Genomic DNA, 20972 nt, shown 5'->3' with positions numbered 1-20972 from the left:
AAATTCACCATTAGTCAATTGGAACAGGCGGCCTTATTAGGAACTGCTTCCATCCTGTGACGATATCTGTAATACCATCAAACATCCACATCTGCCTATCACAGGTCCTTGGTAAGGACTTGATACAGTTGCAAGAAAAAGTATGTGAACCCTTTGGGATTATGTAGTTTTTTGCATGAATTGGCCATAAAATGCCCTCTAAACGTCATGTAAGTCACCACAATAGAAAAACACAGTCTGCTTAAAATAATACTACACAAACATTAGCTGTTGTCATGTTTTAATTGAAGATAAGATGGAAACATTCACAGTGCAGGGTGGAAAAAGTATGTGAACCTTTGGACTTAATTACTGCTTGACCCTCCTTTGGCAGCAATAACCTCAACCAAACGTTTCCTGTAGTTGCAGATCAGACCTGCACAACGATCTGGAGTAATTTTGGACCACTCCTCTGCACAAAACTGTTTCAGTGTAGCAATATTCTTGGGATGTCTGGTGTGAATCGCTCTCTTAAGGTCATGCCACAGCATTTCAATCGGGTTGAGGTCAGGACTCTGACTGGGCCACTCCAGAAGGCGTATTCTGTTCTGTTGAAGCCATTGTTTTGTTGAATTACTTGTATGCTTTGGTTCATTGTCCTGTTGCATCACCCATCCTCTGCGGAGCTTCAGTTGGCGGACAGATGGTCGTACGTTTTCCTGCAAAATGTCCTGATAAACTCTGGAATTCATTTTCCCATCAATGACAACAATCCGTCCAGGCCCTGAGGCAGCAAAGCAGCCCCAAACCATGATGCTCCCTCCGCCATGTTTTACAGTGGGGATGAGGTTTTGATGTTGGTGTGCTGTGCCATTTTTTCTCCACACATAGTGTTGTGTGTTTTTCCCAAACAACTCAATTTTGGTTCCATCTGCCCACATTTGAAGTTTGCAAAAGAGCACCTGGATGTTCCACAGCACTACTGGCAAAATATTCTGTGGACAGATGGAACCAAAATTGAGTTGTTTGGGAAAAACACACAACACTATGTGTGGAGAAAAAATGGCACAGCACACCAACATCAAAACCTCATCCCCACTGTAAAACATGGCGGAGGGAGCATCATGGTTTGGGGCTGCTTTGCTGCCTCAGGGCCTGAACGGATTGTTGTCATTGATGGGAAAATGAATTCCAGAGTTTATCAGGATATTTTGCAGGAAAACGTACGACCATCTGTCCGCTAACTGAAGCTCCGCAGAGGATGGGTGATGCAACAGGACAATGAACCAAAGCATACAAGTAATTCAACAAAACAATGGCTTCAACAGAACAGAATACGCCTTCTGGAGTGGCCCAGTCAAGAGTCCTGACCTCAACCCGATTGAAATGCTGTGGCATGACCTTAAGAGAGCGATTCACACCAGACATCCCAAGAATATTGCTACACTGAAACAGTTTTGTGCAGAGGAGTGGTCCAAAATTACTCCAGATCGTTGTGCAGGTCTGATCTGCAACTACAGGAAACGTTTGGTTGAGGTTATTGCTGCCAAAGGAGGGTCAACCAGTTATTAAGTCCAAAGGTTCACATACTTTTTCCACCCTGCATTGTGAATGTTTCCATCTTATCTTCAATTAAAACTTGACAACAGCTAATGTTTGTGTAGTATTATTTTAAGCAGACTGTGTTTTTCTATTGTTGTGACTTACATGACATTTAGAGCGCATTTTATGGCCAATTCATGCAAAAAACCACATAATCCCAAAGGGTTCACATACTTTTTCTTGCAACTGTAGGTAGACAAAAATGCCAAATCCAGTCTGAAAATCTGGCTGCGATGATCAATAATAATAAAAATAATAAAGTTGGAAGGGACCTTGGAGGTCATCTAGTTCAACCCCCTGCTCAGGCAGGAAACCCTATACCATTTCAGACAAATGTCTGTCCAGTCTCTTCTTAAAAACTTCGTGTTGGAGCATTCAACGCTTCTGGAGGCAGGTTGTTCCACTGGTTAATTGTTCTAATTGTCAGGAAGTTTCTCCTTAGTTCTAGGTTGCTTCTCTCCTTGATTAGTTTCCATCTGCTGCTTCTTGTCCTGCCTTCAGGCACTTTGTGGAAGCCCCTGAGATATTGGAACACTGCTATCATGTCACCCCTAGTCCTTCACTTCATTAAACTAGATATACACAATTCCAGCAACCGTTCCTTATATGTTTTAGCCTCCAGTCCCCTAATCATCTTTGTTGCTCTTCTCTGTACTCATCTTTTTCACATCGTGGTGACCAAAACTGGATGCAGTATTCCAAGTGTGGCCTTTCCAAGGCATTGTAAAGTGGTATTAATACTTCACATGATCTTGATTCTATCCCTCGGTTAATGCAGTCTAGCACTGTGTTGGCTTTTTTGGCAGCTGCAGAATTTAGTTGCAGAAACTAAGAACTATTGTCTCCTGAGCTGATTTGTCCTTGCACACATATTGCTTGATTAACTGCCACCAAGCATACAAACTAATTTAATTTAACTTGATAAAATACTCCACAATGCCTGTTTTTTGATATCTTTTTCACTTTTTAAAGTTGCCATTTGATTATGAAATAAAGAACATCTATGAGTACATTTACTGTGCTTATCTCTCTCATGTGCATACATAAACATGTAGTGGCATGCAGAGTTATTTATTCATCTTTATTTGTCATTTTTATTTATTTACTGTATTTTTAGACCACCATATTACCCAAGGTCACAAAATATGTATAAGGTAGCTCTATGTGGATGATTATTTTCCTATCAATCACTTTTTATCATGTCACTGTACCATGTTGTAATGCTCTTTTAAAAATACAAAAATACTTTGCTAGGATTGTTAACTTTTATTTTTACTTTAGCTCATTCTCTTTTGAAAAATACTTGATCATATAATTTAGTTGCTGTGGAATATAGATCATAATAATTGTTGCAAGCACTGTAGCTTTTCATTTTTGGAAAAAAAAATAGCAAATTACTCACTTTTTCCTCTTTCTCTCAAATGCACTTGTCAGATGAATGCTCCAACACTGGAAGCTTTTAAGAAGAGACTGGACAGCCATTTGTCTGAAATGGTATAGGGTTTCCTGCCTGAGCAAGGGGTTGAACTAGATGACCTCCAAGGTCCCTTCCAACTTTATTATTTTTATTATTATTGATCATCGCACAGTCAGCTAGATGTTCAGACTGGATTTGGCATTTTTGTCTACCTATCAAGTCTTTACCAAGGACCTGCGATAGGCAGATGTGGATGTTTGATGGTATTACAGATATCGTCACAGGATGGAAGCGGTTTCTAGTAAGGCCGCCTTTTCCAATTGACTAATGGTGAGTTTGTCAATGCCAATGGTGTTCAAGTGGTGCTCCAGTTGTTTTGGGATTGCACCCAAGGCACCTATTACTATTGGTACTACCCTTGCTTGCCTTTGCCACAGTCTTTCTATTTCTATTTGTAGGTCTTTGTATTTTGTTATCTTCTCCAGTTCTTTCTCGTCTATTCTGCTGCTGCTGCTGCTGCTGCTGTTGTTGTTATTATTATTATTATTATGTGAAAGAGGAGCTCCAACCAAATAATTTTCATTTTTTCAAATCCTTACCTTCTGCTTAAAACTCTTCCGAGAACCAAGCCAATTCATGAGTCCTGTCTAAACTTATTCATTTATATTTATTTATTAAATTTATATACTATCCGTCTTGACCCAAAGAAACAATACTTAAGTACAGCTGATATAGTTCCACAGAATCAGAAGAACCATTTTTCTGGGCATAAATGGAGAGTCACAAAAACTTGCCAGATAGATGATTTCTCATCTAATTACAAACCATACTAAAATGTAATGGGATCTGGGAATAAGCAACACTGATGCTTATTCAGTGAAGACAAATATATATTGCTAGACGATCTGAGCAGGTTCACTTACACCTACATGGGTAAACAAGCAGAGGTAATGGTTTGTGGGATTTCACACATATTAGAAATATATTCCTTACATCCTGAAAGCAGTATACTTCCTGATATAAATGTCTGGTTGGAATATATTTGCAACCATGTCTGTCAAAGCTTTTCTGTATGTGTGAAAGCTAACTTCCCATCAAGTACAGCCATTGGCAGCTATCCTCTATCAAAGTCTTGAGAGCTACTCTAACCTTAATAGCTATGCTAAGTGACTTCTTAATTTTCAGTGCTTCAGAGGGCCTTCAAACTCTTCCTGTGTTTCTGTCTTCCTTGAAACTCTGTCATGGTTTTATCTAATATTTTATTATGCAAACAATAATTGTCCCCTGTTCTGGGGATGGCTCACAAAACAGAATACAAACTGTATTAAATAAGATGCAAAATGTTTTGCTAAAATATAGCTTTAAAGAGCATCCCAGTCTCCCATCCTAATAGTTCTTTGTTTTGCTTATGAAACAAAGCATGGAAATTCATTTCTGCAACCCTTGCCTCCCACACAGGAACAAAAATGCTGCAGGCATAGCTTGTTGTTGCTCTTAGGCAAGAAAATCCACAAAGCACAGACATAGCTAGTGACCTCCTCAGAGGCTTAGCTGCTCAGATAATTATTTTAAAAATCCATGAACTTCCCTACTTCAAAACACATTATCTTGTTTGATTTCTTTTTTAAATGAAGCCCACGCACCCTCTTATTACAAGATTATTTCTTCTTCCCCCAGAAGGCATTCTTTGACATTACCCAGCTATGCCCTAAAACTGTTGTAAACTATGATATTCTCCATTTGTCATATCACAGGGATGTTTCCTATTTATACCCGAAGCACGCCTTGAAATTATGACAGTGAGTAAATAAAAGTGAGTTCCAGGTTATTATTCAGGAATAAGATTTTTCTTTGATTTCCTCAATTATATTTTCTAACTTAATTTTCTTGTTCATTTCCTAACTTTATATTCCAGGATTCCCCAATGCATTGGCTGTGCGCTTCTCAGAACCAGTATTATTGCTATAAATGTCTTATGAAGCACAATATACTTTTATGCATAAGGAATTGCTATTATTACAACTTTATTGGTGGAACGTTGAGATTCAGAGTAGAAGAACAGAGCATTAACAATAAATCCTTGTAGATGCTGTATTCCTCTGACAATGCTTTACTGTGGCAAGGATTGAGTCATGTGCAGTACTAGTAATATCGGTAATAGCACTTCTCCTTTAGAGTAATGGATCTCAGTCTTTTCTGTTCTGTGTCCCACCTATCAGTCCATGAATAAGTTTGGATCTCACTAGAAACCCAAAAGCTTAATAAAAACAAAGAAATGACTAAAGGTTGGCCTGCTAATAAGCAGCTTCATGATTGGCTTCATTAGTAGCTTGGTCTAAACAAGGATGGTAATAAAATTAATCACTACGTTTAATCCACTGGTGCCAATGCAATGAAATCTTTCCACTGATATAGTTCTCAATTTATGCCTGTAACAGGCCTCTGTAGGTGTATCTCAGAAGATGTCATTAAGAGGATAACATTAAGTTGTATTGTGTCAACCAGTCTGACAATTCAGCAGATGGATTCCAAGGATATATTTGGATGCATGTGAATACTGCCTACCTGAATTGCTTTTTTCAGAGACTCAACAAATACCAATGAATTAGTCTACACGGGGTAGCATCATTTTTAAATGATGCCAAACACCAAAAACAGCCTTTCCTCAATTTGGTGCTGTCCAAATGATTGAACACATCCTCCACAATGACAAGTTAGCATGCTCTTTGATTTGCTAACCCCCAGACACTTAACACATTAGGAGGGAATTATGGGACTTCTAATCTAAGATCTGGAGGGCATTGGGTTGAGGAACAGCATCTCTGCACTAGGTGACAGTTCAAGGTCTCATATTTTTATGAGGCTAGGCACCTAGCTGAACTAGCTAGGCAAGGTTAGTGCCACATCTCTACCAATTGCCCTTAAGTTGGGCAGAATTAGCCTCTCTACACAATGATATTAACTTGCATTTAAAAGAAAATCCGCCTTTCTAAGCTTACAGTCTGGCTCTGAAAGGCAGTAAAAGTTAAGCTTCTGTGTCATTTTTGATTAAATTCCTAAGTGATTTAATAGAGAATTTTAAAAACCATATTAAGGTCTTAAAGCTTGCAGGTGTCAGAGATTTAGCAATCTTGATCCTCCAAGCTGCCACTAAAGGGAGGCCAAGAGTTATATTTCTAGCATGTGGTATATTCGTCCCAGACTAGCATGAAAGGAAGGCACAGTGGGCATTGTATAGAAAATTTTGTATGCCCCACATAGGAAGAAGCCTATACTAGCCTGCTAATACTTTGTGCGTAATGATCCCTTGCTCTCAGTTGCTCCATTTACCTGTATTAAGGCTGAATTCAAAGACTGGCAATGCAGATTCATAATCAGCAAACTGTGCTCTGACTGATGAGGAAGCTAAGAGCCATGAGAAAGCACCACGGCCTCTTGATTGTAGGATGCTCAACATAGGTAAACAGCAGCAAAGATTGCCCCCTTACCAAACAGTAGAAGGACATGACTTCTCTAAAAGCTGCAGGACTGGTTGTTTTCCTCACTAATACCACTGGATTCTAGGTCCGTATTTGGAATTAGGCAACATCTTTGCTTAATCTTTTGTTAATGGGAATAAATAAATAGGAATGTTGTAGGAGAAATAAAAAGAGGATTGCACCCTGCTTTCATGGTCATGTCCTTTTCCAACCACGTTGTGCAAAATAAACATTAAGAAATGTAAGCGATGCATTGGAAAAATATTGCACATTTTGGGACACATTCAAGGAGCACCATTTTCTTGGTAAAAAAAGATAAAATACACCTTCATGAGCTCCCAGTTACAATCTAGTCCAGGAAAGCTAAGTTTCAAGAAAAGGTGTTCCATCCTACCTTCCTACAGCAAAAGAGAAATAATATCTTGGTGGGTAACAACAAATTAATTTTCTCAGTAAAGATCCTCAGTTAGGCTGGGGCTATTCTGGAGCTAAAGAGAAGGAATAAGTTCTCAACCCACTGATAAGCCAGTGACGTGCAGGGGCAGGGCACAAATTGGGCTGTAAGCAGGCAGCAATGGCAAGAATTTTTGAAACATGCAGAGTTTAATTCCACAAAATTGCAAATCTGTTGGAAGTGTTTACAACATGAAGTTCTCCTGGGGCAAAGAGCCCTTCAGGATTAGCAAGGTTGGATGACAGTTTTTTCCTTCTATTGCTGGCGCAGGGATTTGAGATCATATCTCTTTTTTCATATTTATCCATGGCAGATTAGCCTGGGACATGAATGCCTCCACAATTTTCTCGACATGCTAGAAAGGGTGGGAGGGAGAAATGCACCATTTCAAATATGCCTCCTCCCTGTGTATTGATACTGTGTACATTAAAAATGTCCCTGGATTGAAACTGTATGCACGAGAAGTTGCAATCACTGTTGGCTGAATTTGTCATGATTTTCCCCTTTTCATTGTAGAATTCATCTGGTTCAGGAACTGTGGTTTATTAGCTCTGCTGTGGTAAGCCAATTACTTCACAATTACCCTACACAAACACACTCATGTGTAATAGCAGTGGACAGAAATACAATACAAGCAATGCACAAGCCAATAGTGCGCCAAATAGAAATTAGACAGCCTGTAGTGCAAATTATGCATATAGCCAACTGTTCTGTGACTAATAATAATCATAACAGTAAAGTTGGAAGGGACCTTGGAGGTCATCTAGTCCAACCCCCTGCTCAGGCAGGAAACCTTATACCATTTCAGACAAATGTCTGTCCAGTCTCTTCTTAAAAACTTTCAGTGTTGGAGCATTCAACGCTTCTGGAGGCAGGTTGTTCCACTGGTTAATTGTTCTAACTGTCAGGAAGTTTCTCCTTAGTTCTAGGTTGCTTCTCTCCTTGATTAGTTTTTATCTGTTGCTTCTTGTCCTGCCTTCAGGAGCTTTGGAGAATAGCTTGACTCCCTCTTCTTTGTGGCAGCCCCTGAGATATTGGAAGACTGCTATCATGTCACCCCACACCCTTCTCTTCGTTAAACTACACATACCCAATTCTAGCAACCGTTCCTAGTATGTTTTAGCCTCCAGACCTCTAATCATCTTTGTTGCTCTTCTCTGTACTCTTTCTAGTCTCAACATCTTTTTTACATCATGGTGACCAAAACTGGATGGAGTATTCCAAGTGTGTCCTTACCAAGGCATTGTAAAGTGGTATTAATCCTTCACGTGATCTTGATTCTTGACTAAGCATGCACAAACCTCCTGTCTTTCATTTCATGAAAAGAAGCAAAATTCAGAAGGAGTGAGATGCAAGGGCAAAGTTGCCTGAGATGCAGAGTAACAAAGTGATGGAAACACGCATTGCGATGCAGAGTAACAAAGTGATGGAAACACGCATCTGACTCGCAGGAGAAGCATTTTCAATATGGTACTCAAGAACATGGTTGTGTCTCTTTTAATTAGCATGACAATTCCACTTTCACACAGTCAGAAGTCATTATTTGGAAAACTGCTCAGGTGGAAGCCATTCTTTGCCACATGCAATGAGAAGATTCAGCAAAGGAATGGAACTTTCCAAGGCAAAGGAAGAGCAGTACTAACTCTCAAACAGGATCAAGCAGCAGATCTCACCAAAATTGCAGCCCATTACAAAAGAGATAGCACTGACAGTACCATTTAAAAAAAATATCAGTAGTGCAGGACAACTAAAAATCTAAAAGATCCCACTTTGGGTTATTGAATTTTGAGATGTGGATCTCAAAAACAGGGAATTGGATAGTTAATAGATAAGTTCACTGCTCACTTCATAAGCAAAGCTTATTTTCTAATCAACTTAGCTGCTCACGATAAGAGGTGCCTATTTCCTATATGGGGCTGTTTCCATCCAGAACCCTATGACAGCAGTCATAGTTCAAAAGGACAATGACAAATTGGAGCAAATTCAGAGGACGGCAGTCAGGATGGTAAGGGGTCTGGTAACCAAGCCCTCAGAAGAATGGTTAACGAATTTAAGGATGTTTGGCCTACAGCAAAGATGACTGAGAGGAGATATGACAACAGCCTTCAAATAACTGAAATATTTTGACATAAAAGAAAGAATGAGCTTATTTTTATTGCCTCAGAAGTCAGAACCAGAATGATAGGTTAAAACTACAAGTGAGCAGGTTTAAATTAGATATCAGAAGGCGGTTCTTCACTGACAAGTAATCAGTGGAACCAATGATCTAGTGAATTCACTTTTTTATTTTATTGTTATTTATTTAGATTTTTTTTATCTTGCCTTTATTATCGCATACGTAATTCAAGGCAGTGAACATACTTTCTGCCCCCTCCTATTATCTCCATAACAACAATCCTGTGAGATGAGTTGGGCTGTGAGAAAGTGACTGCCCAAAGTTACCAAGACAGCTTTCATGCCTAAAATGGGACTAGAACTCAATCTCCTGGTTCTAAGTCAGCACTTTAATCACTATACCAAACTGCCTCTCACTTTTGTTAGAGGTCTAATTTTGCACTAAATAGAGGATCTATAAGCTCTTTTCCAATCCTAAGTTTCCATGACATGTACTCAAATCAGTGTAGAAATCGATGTATTCCTTGCAACAGTGAAGAATCAATGTAACATCCTCATCAATAAATATCCTTTTTTGTTAGAAGATATATACCAAAGTTGGATGTAATTTGTTATATATATAAAGATTTGTCTCATGTTTGGGGCCTAGCAAAGGTAATCTAAATAGTTAACAAGCATTTAACAATCTCCAGTCTGCACTGGACAGGGGATGGAATCAGATGACTCCAAAATTCCTTCCCACCCTCATTCTATGATTCTACAATTTTAGTGCCTCTCAGTATGCCTGAAATTGATGCTAAATTGTAGCTTGAGGATGGACTTTTAAATATTTCCCTTTACATCCTATTATTTTTCATAGATGCTGTAACATTTTTGAATTGTAATAGAAAGTTGTGACTTTGTGACCCTGTACATCCATAAAGTGCTGAAGCTCATGAAGGCTTGACACACAAAGCTCACAGCAATCAAGTTGAAGCTTAATCAGCACATGGGGACAAAGATGTTCATCTCCTTCCCTACATATTTAACCATTGGTACTATAGAAACCTCATTCCATTTTTCCATCTAGATTTTTAACCTGAGGGCAACTTCACTTTCTAGGTCTTTAGTTCACAAACATTAGGCATAACTCCAAATAGTTTTTATAATTCACAGGGTTCTTGAGATATTGTTCATCTACAGTTTTTCCATATTATTTGAGAGCAGAGTCCAGTTCAGCTTTCCCCAACTTTTAGTTACACCTGACTCTGTTTCTCATAATCCCAGACTATCTGATACATTAGAATTATCCTTTCATACATCAGAAAAACACAAGCTTAGGAAAGGCTAATATAATACCTTCCTGTAATAAAGCAACAGTCATTTTCTCGTAGAGCAATTATACATTCAAATAATGGAGTATCCACACGCAGCCAATTGACATTAGAATGTAGGAAAGAACTAGCTAAAAATCAGTCCCAGAAAACTCAAGCATAGAATAAGTAATTTTTTTGGTTTGTTTTTAGTAACTTTTCTATAAGGATCTATACATGCAGAGGGAAATTAATCCAATTCTTTTGTCTATATCACAGATTGTTTTTAAAAAATGAACATATAGGATATGGTCTCTGTCTTAATATGAAGAGTTCTGTGATAAGGAAGAACTTACAGCCTTTGTAGATGTCTGTAGGTATCTGTACAGCTGCATATGAGTAATTAACTTTGGTTTTGAAGTTATCATCTTCTGTGAATTCCAGCTTCAAGGAATTGGATTTCTCTCTTTCAATCTCTTCCCCTTCTGGGTCATCCTAGGGAAAGAAAAAGACATAAAAAATCAAGTCAGGAAAATAGTCATAATGCCCCAAAGATGGTATGGCAGTGAGTTTTTGCCTTTGAACAGGCCTCAAGAAAGAAATGTCTATAGAAATTCTCAATCATCCAGGTCATGGTTGTCCCCAAAGTGCTTTTTCCAAAAGGCAACTGAATTTTCTTGGGTTTTTTTCCCCTTTGCTTGTCATCCAAGAAATTTCTTCAATTCAGAACTGATGAGAAGCAAAATGATGAAAACTCCTTAATTTCACAATACATGGGACCAAGCCTTGTCTAAAAATGCTAGAGAATTCCTGGAAGGCTGGCACTCAGACAAATCAGTCATCAACAGGCACAAAGAGATAAACAATATCTACATACCATTCAAAAGAGACAATCAAAAAGCCAAAAAGAAAACAAAAAGACCAAAATACTTCCTCACCAGCAATCAACACCCAAATAAATAGAGATTAACACCAAGATTAACATTAGACTAACAATCAAGAAGCAAACAATACTCCAATCAAGGAACTACCAACTCAGACAAACAACTTAACAGCCCAATAAAGGAACCACCAAGATCACTTCAACCAATGCAGGGCAAGACACCGGTATAGAATGAGAGCAAACCTCACTCTCTACTAGCATTGATGATGTTATCTAGTTTAGTAATGAAATATCTACAAGAAAACAACCAAGCTCAGAGAGCACCAAGGACTTTGCAATATTGATTGACTTCAGGTTAAAATCTGAAGGTGATTTAAACCTTCACACATCTGTAAGATAATTTGCTATGTAGATTTATATAAACAGAACTTTAAAATTTTGTAGCAAATTGTATGAACCTTGTAGGATTTCTTTAAAATGCACCTTTCGGTTCAGAATGAAAGCCTCTGCCTCTCATTTTATTGCTTTCTTAAAACAAACCAACAAAATAGGCTCCAAATATTGGTTCAGATTGTGATTCAGGGAGGCAAGTAATGCACCCTTGCAGACTTTTCTTTTGAAACGGAGGCATCCACCTCACAGCTCCCATTCTTAACAATTAAAGTGTACCACTAGTGACAGCATCTCCTATCCAATGATCTCTCCATTCCATCAGGTGTGTGTGTGTGTGTGTGTTGCTAGGAAACTGAGATGTGTATATCCCTCAGCACTCCTGAATCAACTCCATGGCAACCGCTGCCTGAGAATGGTGGAGTTGCTAAGATGCTCTATCAGGCTGAGGTGGCTTACAAAGATGTCTGAGTTCCTAACTCCTGCCCAGGCTCTGTTTTCCTTGCCTTCCAGTTTTCAGTTGCTTAAAGTAAAGGTAAGGTAAAGTTTCCCCCGCACATGTGTGCTAGTCGTTTCCGACTCTAGGGGCCAGTGCTCATCTCCGTTTCAAAGCCGAAGAGCCAGCGCTTGTCCAAGGACGTCTCCGTGGTCATGAGGCCGGCATGACTAGACGCCAAAGGCGTATGGAGCGCTGTTACCTTCCCACTGTAGTGGTCCCTATTTTTCTACTTGCATTTTTATGTGCTTTCGAACTGCTAGGTTGGCAGAAGCTGGGACGAGTAACAGGCGCTCACTCTGCTACGCGGCACTAGGGATTCGACCCGCCAAACTGCTGACCTTCTGATCGACAAGCTCAGCGTCTTAACCCACTGAGCCACCGCGTCCCTTTTCAGTTGCTTGGCAGGAGTTAAATCAAGAAAGCCCCACCCCTTGAAAATCAATTTAGCAGCAAAAGGCAACTATCAAAGAACAAATTAAAACACAGCGGAGCTTACTTTTCTGTCAATAAGCACTGCAAACAATATTTAATTATGGCACAGAAAGGGAGAAAGAGGGAGAGACAGCAACCTTGTCTACTGCTGAGGCTGGGAAGGGGTTACTGTACTTTCTCTCTGACAGATGTCTCTGAAAACAGCCTTGTTTAACCCAGAAAATATTTGTTTCTTTTGTAAAATCAGAACTGAGAAACCTTCATCCTGTTGATTGAAGAATATTGCCACCACCTTTGAAGCAGATTTAATCCATCTGCTTGGATGATATCTTGCAGGTAAAAAAAAGTGTGTGTGGGAAAAGTATTTTAAAAAACCAGAGATAGCAGCACCAAACCCTCTTTCTTTGCTAGCATTTTATTAACAGGAAATACACAGCAAAGCAGTTGAAACTAAGTGGTAAGAAACAGCACAATGAAATGAATTAACCCAACCCCTACTTTTGTTTAAAAAGTATTAAAATGATTAGAACATTAATAGCCACTATATATGTCGGGCCTTAGACCAAAGATGATACTATTTTTTTTTTTTGCTTACACCTAATAGATAGAAACTTGCTAGACTAAAGCTATAATCTTTCAACCTAGCAGGTATACCCTGAGAGAATCTAGGGCAGTGATGGTGAACCTTTTAGAGACTGAGTGCCCAAACTGCAACCCAAAACCCGCTTATGAATCATCGGGTGCTGGGTGGGCATGGCCCATTGGATGGGTGTTCCCCATTGGGTGAGCGTGGCTCCAGTGGTAACAGTAGACCAGGTGGGACTAAAAAGTTCAATCAATCAATTCCAACTTTGCGAGATTTTTTTTTCCTGTGAGAAGTTGAAATTGATTGATTGATTGAACCTTTTTTTTTGCACATGGCGGCGGAGGCCTAAAGCAAAACGGTTTTATAAAACACAGCTGAAGGCATAGGACTGGGGTGATGGCACGCGTGCCCACAGAGAGGGCTCTGCGTGCCACCTGTGGCACATGTGCCATAGGTTTGCCACCACTGATCTAGGCTGTACCGATAGTTATTCTGCACCTCTTCCCCCTCCCCCATCCAGTTAGGACTGTACAGTTTCTTATTTTGGGCTTCTCCCTGGAATACACTGCCTCCTCCCTGGAAATCCAAATTGTGATCCAAATGCTCTTTACAGAAATGGTCTGAATTCAGCGATGTTCTTGATCTTCTTTGAGAAAGGGAGATTGTGAAGAAAGCAAGAGAACACAAGAAATTGAGATAGCAACTTTGGAGATGTGCTTGGCTTCTGTCAAGTTTCTGCTTTCTATCAGCTCTTCTTACCATAAGAAATCTTAAAATGTATGTTCCCAACATAAGCAGCTTTGTTTCACTAGAGTTAATTTCTTTTGGGATCCTTTTAGATTGTGGACTTCTTTATAATCTGCAATGGGTGCTTGTTTTGACCTAGGGTTATGTTGTTTGTTCAGAAAATACATAGCAGAAAGCTTTTATCCACGATATTGAAGATGGAGCACATTTCAAAATTGTTGATAGTTACAATCTCCTTAGTGAAAGAACTCTTTTTGATTAAAAAATAAGAAAAAGAAAATACACAGTATTGACAAGTGATATAATAGATAATACAGGTGAAATTTAAATTACTTTGTATGTATAACAACAAGGCTTTTGACAAAGTAACTAAAATTATAAGTCCTAGGGCAAATAAAACAAAGAACAGCAGTTGATATGAATTTCTTTTGGGGAAATTCTTAATTCTGCATAGACATTTCTTAATAAAACAGCTGCAAGATTGAATCTCACCCAGGGGCTCTCATTTCATTTCACAGTATAACAACTGAGAAATGAAACACCAGTGAACCTTTTTTAATAGGTTTTTATTAATTTTTTTAAATTACAATCTTTAAAGCTTAGTAAACAACATGTTGTCTGGGTTCACATATTTAACATTAACTTCTTCAATATAAATCTATTTAGTACTGCACAATCCAGTATTTTTTCCTTGATCTTCCTTTCTTCCCTATATTTCCCTATATTGTAAATGATTACAATTCTGAATACTATTGATGTATACAAAATTAGATATAGACATTATCATATTTTACTATTATAGAAATAGCAGTAATATCAATTCATAAGTCAATATCCTGTTTTTTGTGCTCTTATTAAAGTTTGATTTCCCATCAATATTTAAAGTATTTTTCTCAGTTATGATTTTCTCAATATTAATTACTTTTATATAGCTAAAAAAATTATTCATACTAATACTCCTCTTAGTTTCAAATTTCCCATATCAAAAGAAAAAAATGCTAATTCTAAATCATATCTTCTATTATAAAAAATTAGTTATATCTAAGAGTCATCTGTTCTTTTAATCATATTCAAACAGATATATTAAATAGATAGTGCCTCCTCTGATAGATCAAATTCTGTTTTTTAAGTCTGACTCTCACTTTCTTTCTTTTCCAAGCAGCTTTCCAGGCCAAGGCAATTAAATCACCCAAGAATTTTCTTTCTATTTTTGTGAAAGCTGCTTGGCATGACTAAGACAATTTAGGTAGAGTATTTTGAGGGAAGAACTCCACCCATCCACATTCCCTAGACATTTCCCCTGCCTGTTCTATGTTCCATTTTCTAGAATCTTTTTCCTTGCCATCAGGTGTATTTTGGAGAAAGGAGTAAAAGGATCTTTTGTATTTTCATTATTATAGGTACGTCTTGCAGTATTTTATTTGTGTATGGCAGTCCATATTTCCCTTCTCCTATCTCCTCCATCTCTAGGTCCATTTCTTCTGCTTCATCCTCTGATTTCTGGTTTATTTGTTCAAACTTTGTAGTCATTGTCTGGGAGCTTTCCAGTTGTAGCTTCAATTTGGAGATTTGGTCCTTTATACAGTATGATCTGGGTTATTTTTAGTCTTATTATGGTTTCTTTTTATGTCCTCTTTGTGTGCAAGAATTGTTTGATGAATTTACTGTAGCATAGAGAGCATTTCCTTCTGAAAAGTGTTTTTTCTTGAGGCATCATTCCTAGAAATCCTCTAGTATCACCAGTCTCAGTAAGAGTGGAACAAAATTTCCTCTAGTTTTCTGGTCTTTATATATAGCCTTTATGATCCAGTCCTAATAGCAATATTTTATAGTAATCCTTTGTCTCAAGTATCCTGAAAATTATCAGTCAGGCAAGTTTGTAATCCACAATGTTCCCAGTATTCAAAATGTTCAACCTCCTTGCAGCCAGACATATTCAAAAGTTATTTTTTTCTTCCTCTCCCACTGGTTCTTGAAATTAAAAGTCCAAGCTCAGTAGGTATTTATAGTCCATGAAGGTCAGGATGATAAATATGCCAAAATATTTTCCTTTATTGCTAGCTGTTCTCCAAGTCACCAAGAAGCCAAGGAGATAGTTATAGTACTGTACTCAAATTCACCACTAGGTGTCATTCAAAGTCCATTTTCCACTCTTAAAAGGTTGATTTCTTATATTTCTTATATTTCACCTCAATAGTTTTTTTCAAAGAGAAAATCTTAACAATTATCTCAGTTCTCAGATTTATCAAAACTGTAGCTTTGTATTACTTTCACTTAAGCATTGTGTATTTCTGTCCCCCATAAAAATTTTAAAATGCCGCTTCCATTCACATCCGGAGGTTTTAAGCTTCTTGGGAGCCTTCCCCAAGAAATTCAGTTGTAAAATAGTAAAGAATGGATCAATATTCCCACCCAGTTCAAACATGCTGTTTACTATGTGCTCATCAAAGCTTTTGTTCTTCGGTTGTCAGCAGCTAATGGCAGCTGCAGAGGTGTGGCCGGTCTTTCCCCTGCTGGTTTAGAGAGCTTTCCTTGGATCAAACAGAGAGACCACTGTCTCTCCATGATTGACAAGGCTCCCCTCCTTCTTCATCGCCTATTCGGGGTGACTTTAGGCCCTTTTCAGGGCCCCCAGCAGGGTGAAATTGGGCATGGAAGGCAGAACGCTGCCTTCCTGCATCCCGTCTTGCCGTGACGCAAAACCGAAAGTCACCAGTGAACCTTTTTATTCTTGCTGTAATGTTTACCTTGATGAAATTGCAATCATTATGACTAGAAATATTAAAACACGATTATTGGAATTCTAGCTATGTCCACAACTCCTGGATGATATGAAGCATTTGCTAACAATTTAGGACAGTGCTTATGTGCCAATCTGCAGTTCTTCAGTGTTTCAGAGAGGGGAGCTATCCAGTTTGATGCGGAAATGCCAGGAATAATTCTATAGCCTCCTGCATGCCAAGTTTGTATGCTATTTCTCTTTATCGCTGTTAAAAAGTAATATAATGCACAAACCATATTTTGGCACTTGGCGGATCACACTATATGATCCACAGACAATGTTCAGTTTCATAAATAATATAATCTCCGGATTTAGATGAAATGCTGAATGGTGCCAGAAATGACTTTTTTGTTTATTTGTAAAGGTAAAGGTAAAGGTTCCCCCGCACATGCGTGCTAGTCGTTTCCGACTCTAGGGGCCGGTGCTCATCTCCGTTTCATAGCCGAAGAGCCAGCGCTTGTCCGAGGACGTCTCCGTGGTCATGTGGCCGGCATGACTAGACGCCAAAGGCGCACGGAACGCTGTTACCTTCCCACCGTAGTGGTCCCTATTTTTCTACTTGCATTTTTACGTGCTTTCGAACTGCTAGGTGGGCAGAAGCTGGGACGAGTAACAGGCACTCACTCTGCTACACGGCACTCGGGATTCGACCCGCCAAACTGCCGACCTTCCGATCGACAAGTTCAGCGTCCTAACCCACTGAGCCACCGCGTCCCTTCTGTTTATTTGTAAGCTGTGCTAATTATTGAAAGTTCAGCACTAGAAATATGTGTTACTCAGTTTTGCAAGTATTGGATAATAATTTTTCTCATGAGGATACTGACATGGGAACAACATTTGATGTGGTCATCAGAGTCGACTTTCCCAAAATGGATGTCCTCCAGATGTGTCTTCAACCTTCAGAATTCTCAGAAAAGGTTGTACCAGCTGGGGAGTTTGGGGAGTTGTCATCCACACATCAGAAGGGCACCCAGAACAGGATAGGTGAATTACAGGGTGCCATTCTGATGGGAAATTCAGGATCAAATCCACATTCAGCTATAAAGCTCAATGAGTGATTTGAACTAATCACAATCTCTCACCCAAATCTATTGGGGATAAAACTATACATTGTCTCGAGCATCTGTGAGAAGAAAAGTGCTATGAAAATTGAACAAATAGATGAGTCACAAATTTTCTGTCCTCACCATTGAGGCATTTATTTATACATACGTCCATGCATACAGGCCTGCACATTCATTCCCCTTCTCTAGTCTAACAAGTAGTCAAGGCACCTAGGCGTGAAATTTTTATGTCAAAGGTACTGAAGCAAGATATAGCCCAATGAACTCCAGCTCAAACAAAAACCTTTTCTTTTCTGTTCTGTGTCAGAATGGAGGGATGTCTAAAAAAAAGAGAGAGAGACTGAGCTAAGATTGGGGTTAGGGTTAAACCAAAATGCTCTTAGCACCTGTCAGATTCTTTGCCCTCCTGATTTTAATTGGTTATAAAGCAAAGTCTCAGCTTCTATTTCAATCTTCATTTAAAAAATGCATGTGTGCTCCTAACAGGCCCAATGGGAATTCTTAGACAATAAGCACAGCCCTGGGTATTATTTAGAAGCACTGCTATTTGCACAGAAAATAGATATAATCTGGGTGGAAATGAAAATCCCAGATAACTAGAAAGGATGGCAGGGAGCAAGCTTATCAGTTTTCCTTCTGGAAAATGGCTGTTTTGTGACTCCCCCAAATGTACCTAGTACCCCTTCCACAATTTCCTGTGGGATATACTAGTTTGTAATAATGTTATAATATTAGGGGGTGGAATAATCATAGTTTTTTTTTAATATACCTCCCCCAGCCCCCTGAAAAAAGAAAAAAAATCCTTTCATAACTATTTTCCTGGACATGATTTCTGCTTTATGGCAATACGAGCCTGAGATGTTTAAAGAGCAATTTGGCTAGTATCTCAATCCCTTCCTATGAAAAAAACTGGAGTGCGTTATTTGCAAACTAGAAGTGTTTGAAGATTAGGGTTTTTTTTATTTTAAACATGCTTGGCTAGGGCCAGAGTTCTAACTAACAGTGCATAAACGAGGAAGGAAAGAATAATTATTATGATTCACAGAGACAAAAATGCTCATCTTATTTTATAAAAAAGTTCCCTTTTCTTCCATCTTTCTAAAAATAGATACATCAAGAGACTATTAGAACAGAAGTCCAGGCTAACAGCCTCTGCTTCCAATCTTCTCTAACTACATTTTATATCTGATGACTCTCTTCTAATTGCAGCTGCAACGACTAGATGCATCTGGGACAACTGAAGAAGTTTACTGTTGTGAGAAGGTAATAAATGCTTTGTCTGGTGTCTTTCTGGAAAGATACCACTGAGATATATATGAGTGAAAGAGATATAACCAAAAAGCTGAAGGATTGCAAAATACAAAAAGACAAGCAAATAATATTTGCTTCATTTTTATTAATGGTAAAATTTTCAATGCAAGGGAGAAGAAATAAACTAAATTGATTTGTATGCTATTATTGTGAAGCTATCATGTAGGGCACAGATAGGCAACCTCGGCTCTTTTATCACTCATGGACTTCAACTCCCAGAATTGACTCAGGAATTCTGGGAGTTGAAGTCCAGTCATAAAAGAGCCGAGGTTGCCTACCCCTGATGTAGGGCAAGATGCAGAGTGGAATGGGTCACTAAGGGCATGTCCAAACAGTCATCATTTTCATCTTCAAATCTAGAAGCCTTTTCTCCTCTTTGTCTTAGTGACATCACTGTGATTATCCTTGCAATGCTTAGCATGGACCATCTTCATCCCAGCTGAGCAATAGTGAATACCAAAATCAGTTTTCAGTCAGCACTATTTGTGTCTTTGGTAGATTTATTTTAAGTGTGATGAACAGAACCATATTCACTCAGTTAAAAATGGTTAAATGATGGCTAGTTACCATGGTGTCATAATTTCAGCAAGATGACAGAGTTGCTGAACTTAAAAAGCTCAGAGAATGATTTGGTTTCTTGACTTACATCAGGGACCAATTGGATCCAACTTCTTCAGCTGAAAATGAGTAAGTAGAATAATTTATCAGGTCAATAGCCCAGGAGCCTATTCATGAACCAATGGGCAAAGAACTGCAGGCATTGTTTTTCTCAATTTGAGTATAGAGGATTTGAATCTCCACCTGGAATCAGAACTAGCCTTTGGCATCAGCAACATGAGAACCAAAAGAATGTAAGGCAGAAAAGTGGCCTTTTAGAAGCAAAAACACTTGTCTAAAACTTGAGTAAAAGAAATCAGGCTGATGCATTCTTAGCTGCATCTGGAAGAACATCCCCACTGTGGATGTTGCACCCCAACGGTTGCTGGCCTCCCCATGGTGGCTGCTGCATCCCCAGTTGCTGCATGTTTCCCAGCAGTTGTTGCACAATCAGGGGCTGCAGCCATTCCCACGGCTCTTGCTATACCTCCAGAGGCTGTTGGCCTCACATTTGTGGTGGCTGCGGCATTCCCTCATTGCTGTATGGGCCTTGGACTGGGTGGCTGGCAGGCACGTCGATCTGGACTTAGGTTGTCCCAGTGATGGCTCGGTCTCTTGTCTCACTGCCAGTGGTCTGGGCTTTTGGAGGGGCGATGACTGGAGCTGTCCCTCCCCGCAGGTTTGGAGGCTGTGGTAGGTGGCTTCGTGGATGGGGAACCTGCTTGACCTATGCAGATGGGGCTGGGGCTTCCCCTCAGCATGAGTTGGTGGCTGCCTCACCAATCATCATGATCGCTCATGTATGGAGAACGGGAAAGTTGTTCCCCACTTTTCATCTCCAGCTCCTCAAATCTTCCCACCAACGTCTCCACTGACTGACTACAGATTGTGGACAAGTACTTCCAGTCACTAGAGTCCTCAGCGGTAGTTGATTTCATGGCTCTCCACCGGTCTGGGGAACGCGACTTGCGGGAAGCCCCTCTTTGCAGCTTGACCTCGTCCGCCTTCGAAGCACTTGATTGTGGCAAGGCTGTCTTGAGATGTCTGGAGTCTCCACTGGGCAAGGTCCATTCCGACAACCAGATCAGCTGTCCTGATGGTTTGGGCCTTGCTCCCATCTGCGAGACCTGAAAAGGATCCTTCCCCACTGGTGCGCTGGCCTGAGCTTCCTCCCTTGAGGCAGCAACCATTGCCAGGGTGCTGGTTTCAGGCATCCCTCCCTTTTCCATGTTGGGATCTTCCCCGAATCTCTGTCCGTCTATCCCTCAACTCTAGGGACAGTGATTGGGGCTGTCATGGTTTCAATAGATGAAACTCTTCAAAAGAATTTCAAGGCATTGTTT

The 20972-nt window shown here is 39.5% G+C and overlaps 1 protein-coding gene across 1 annotated transcript in view; it reads right to left on the bottom strand.

Annotated features, from left to right (window-relative positions):
• The window catches only part of CACNA2D2 (calcium voltage-gated channel auxiliary subunit alpha2delta 2), a gene marked incomplete at both ends in the record, with an annotated part of 699157 nt that overhangs the window by 165302 nt on the left and 512883 nt on the right, over positions 1 to 20972 (bottom strand). The window contains one exon of the mRNA XM_083355340.1: positions 10695 to 10833. Coding sequence (XP_083211466.1) covers positions 10695 to 10833 — 139 coding nt within the window. The remainder of the gene's footprint in view (positions 1 to 10694; positions 10834 to 20972) is intronic.

This window comes from Vipera ursinii (genome assembly GCF_947247035.1).
Source record: "Vipera ursinii genome assembly, chromosome: 2".
Taxonomy (NCBI): domain Eukaryota; kingdom Metazoa; phylum Chordata; class Lepidosauria; order Squamata; family Viperidae; genus Vipera; species Vipera ursinii.
The sequence above is the reverse complement of the archived record's forward strand: the minus strand, read 5'-3'. Positions and strand labels throughout refer to the sequence as shown.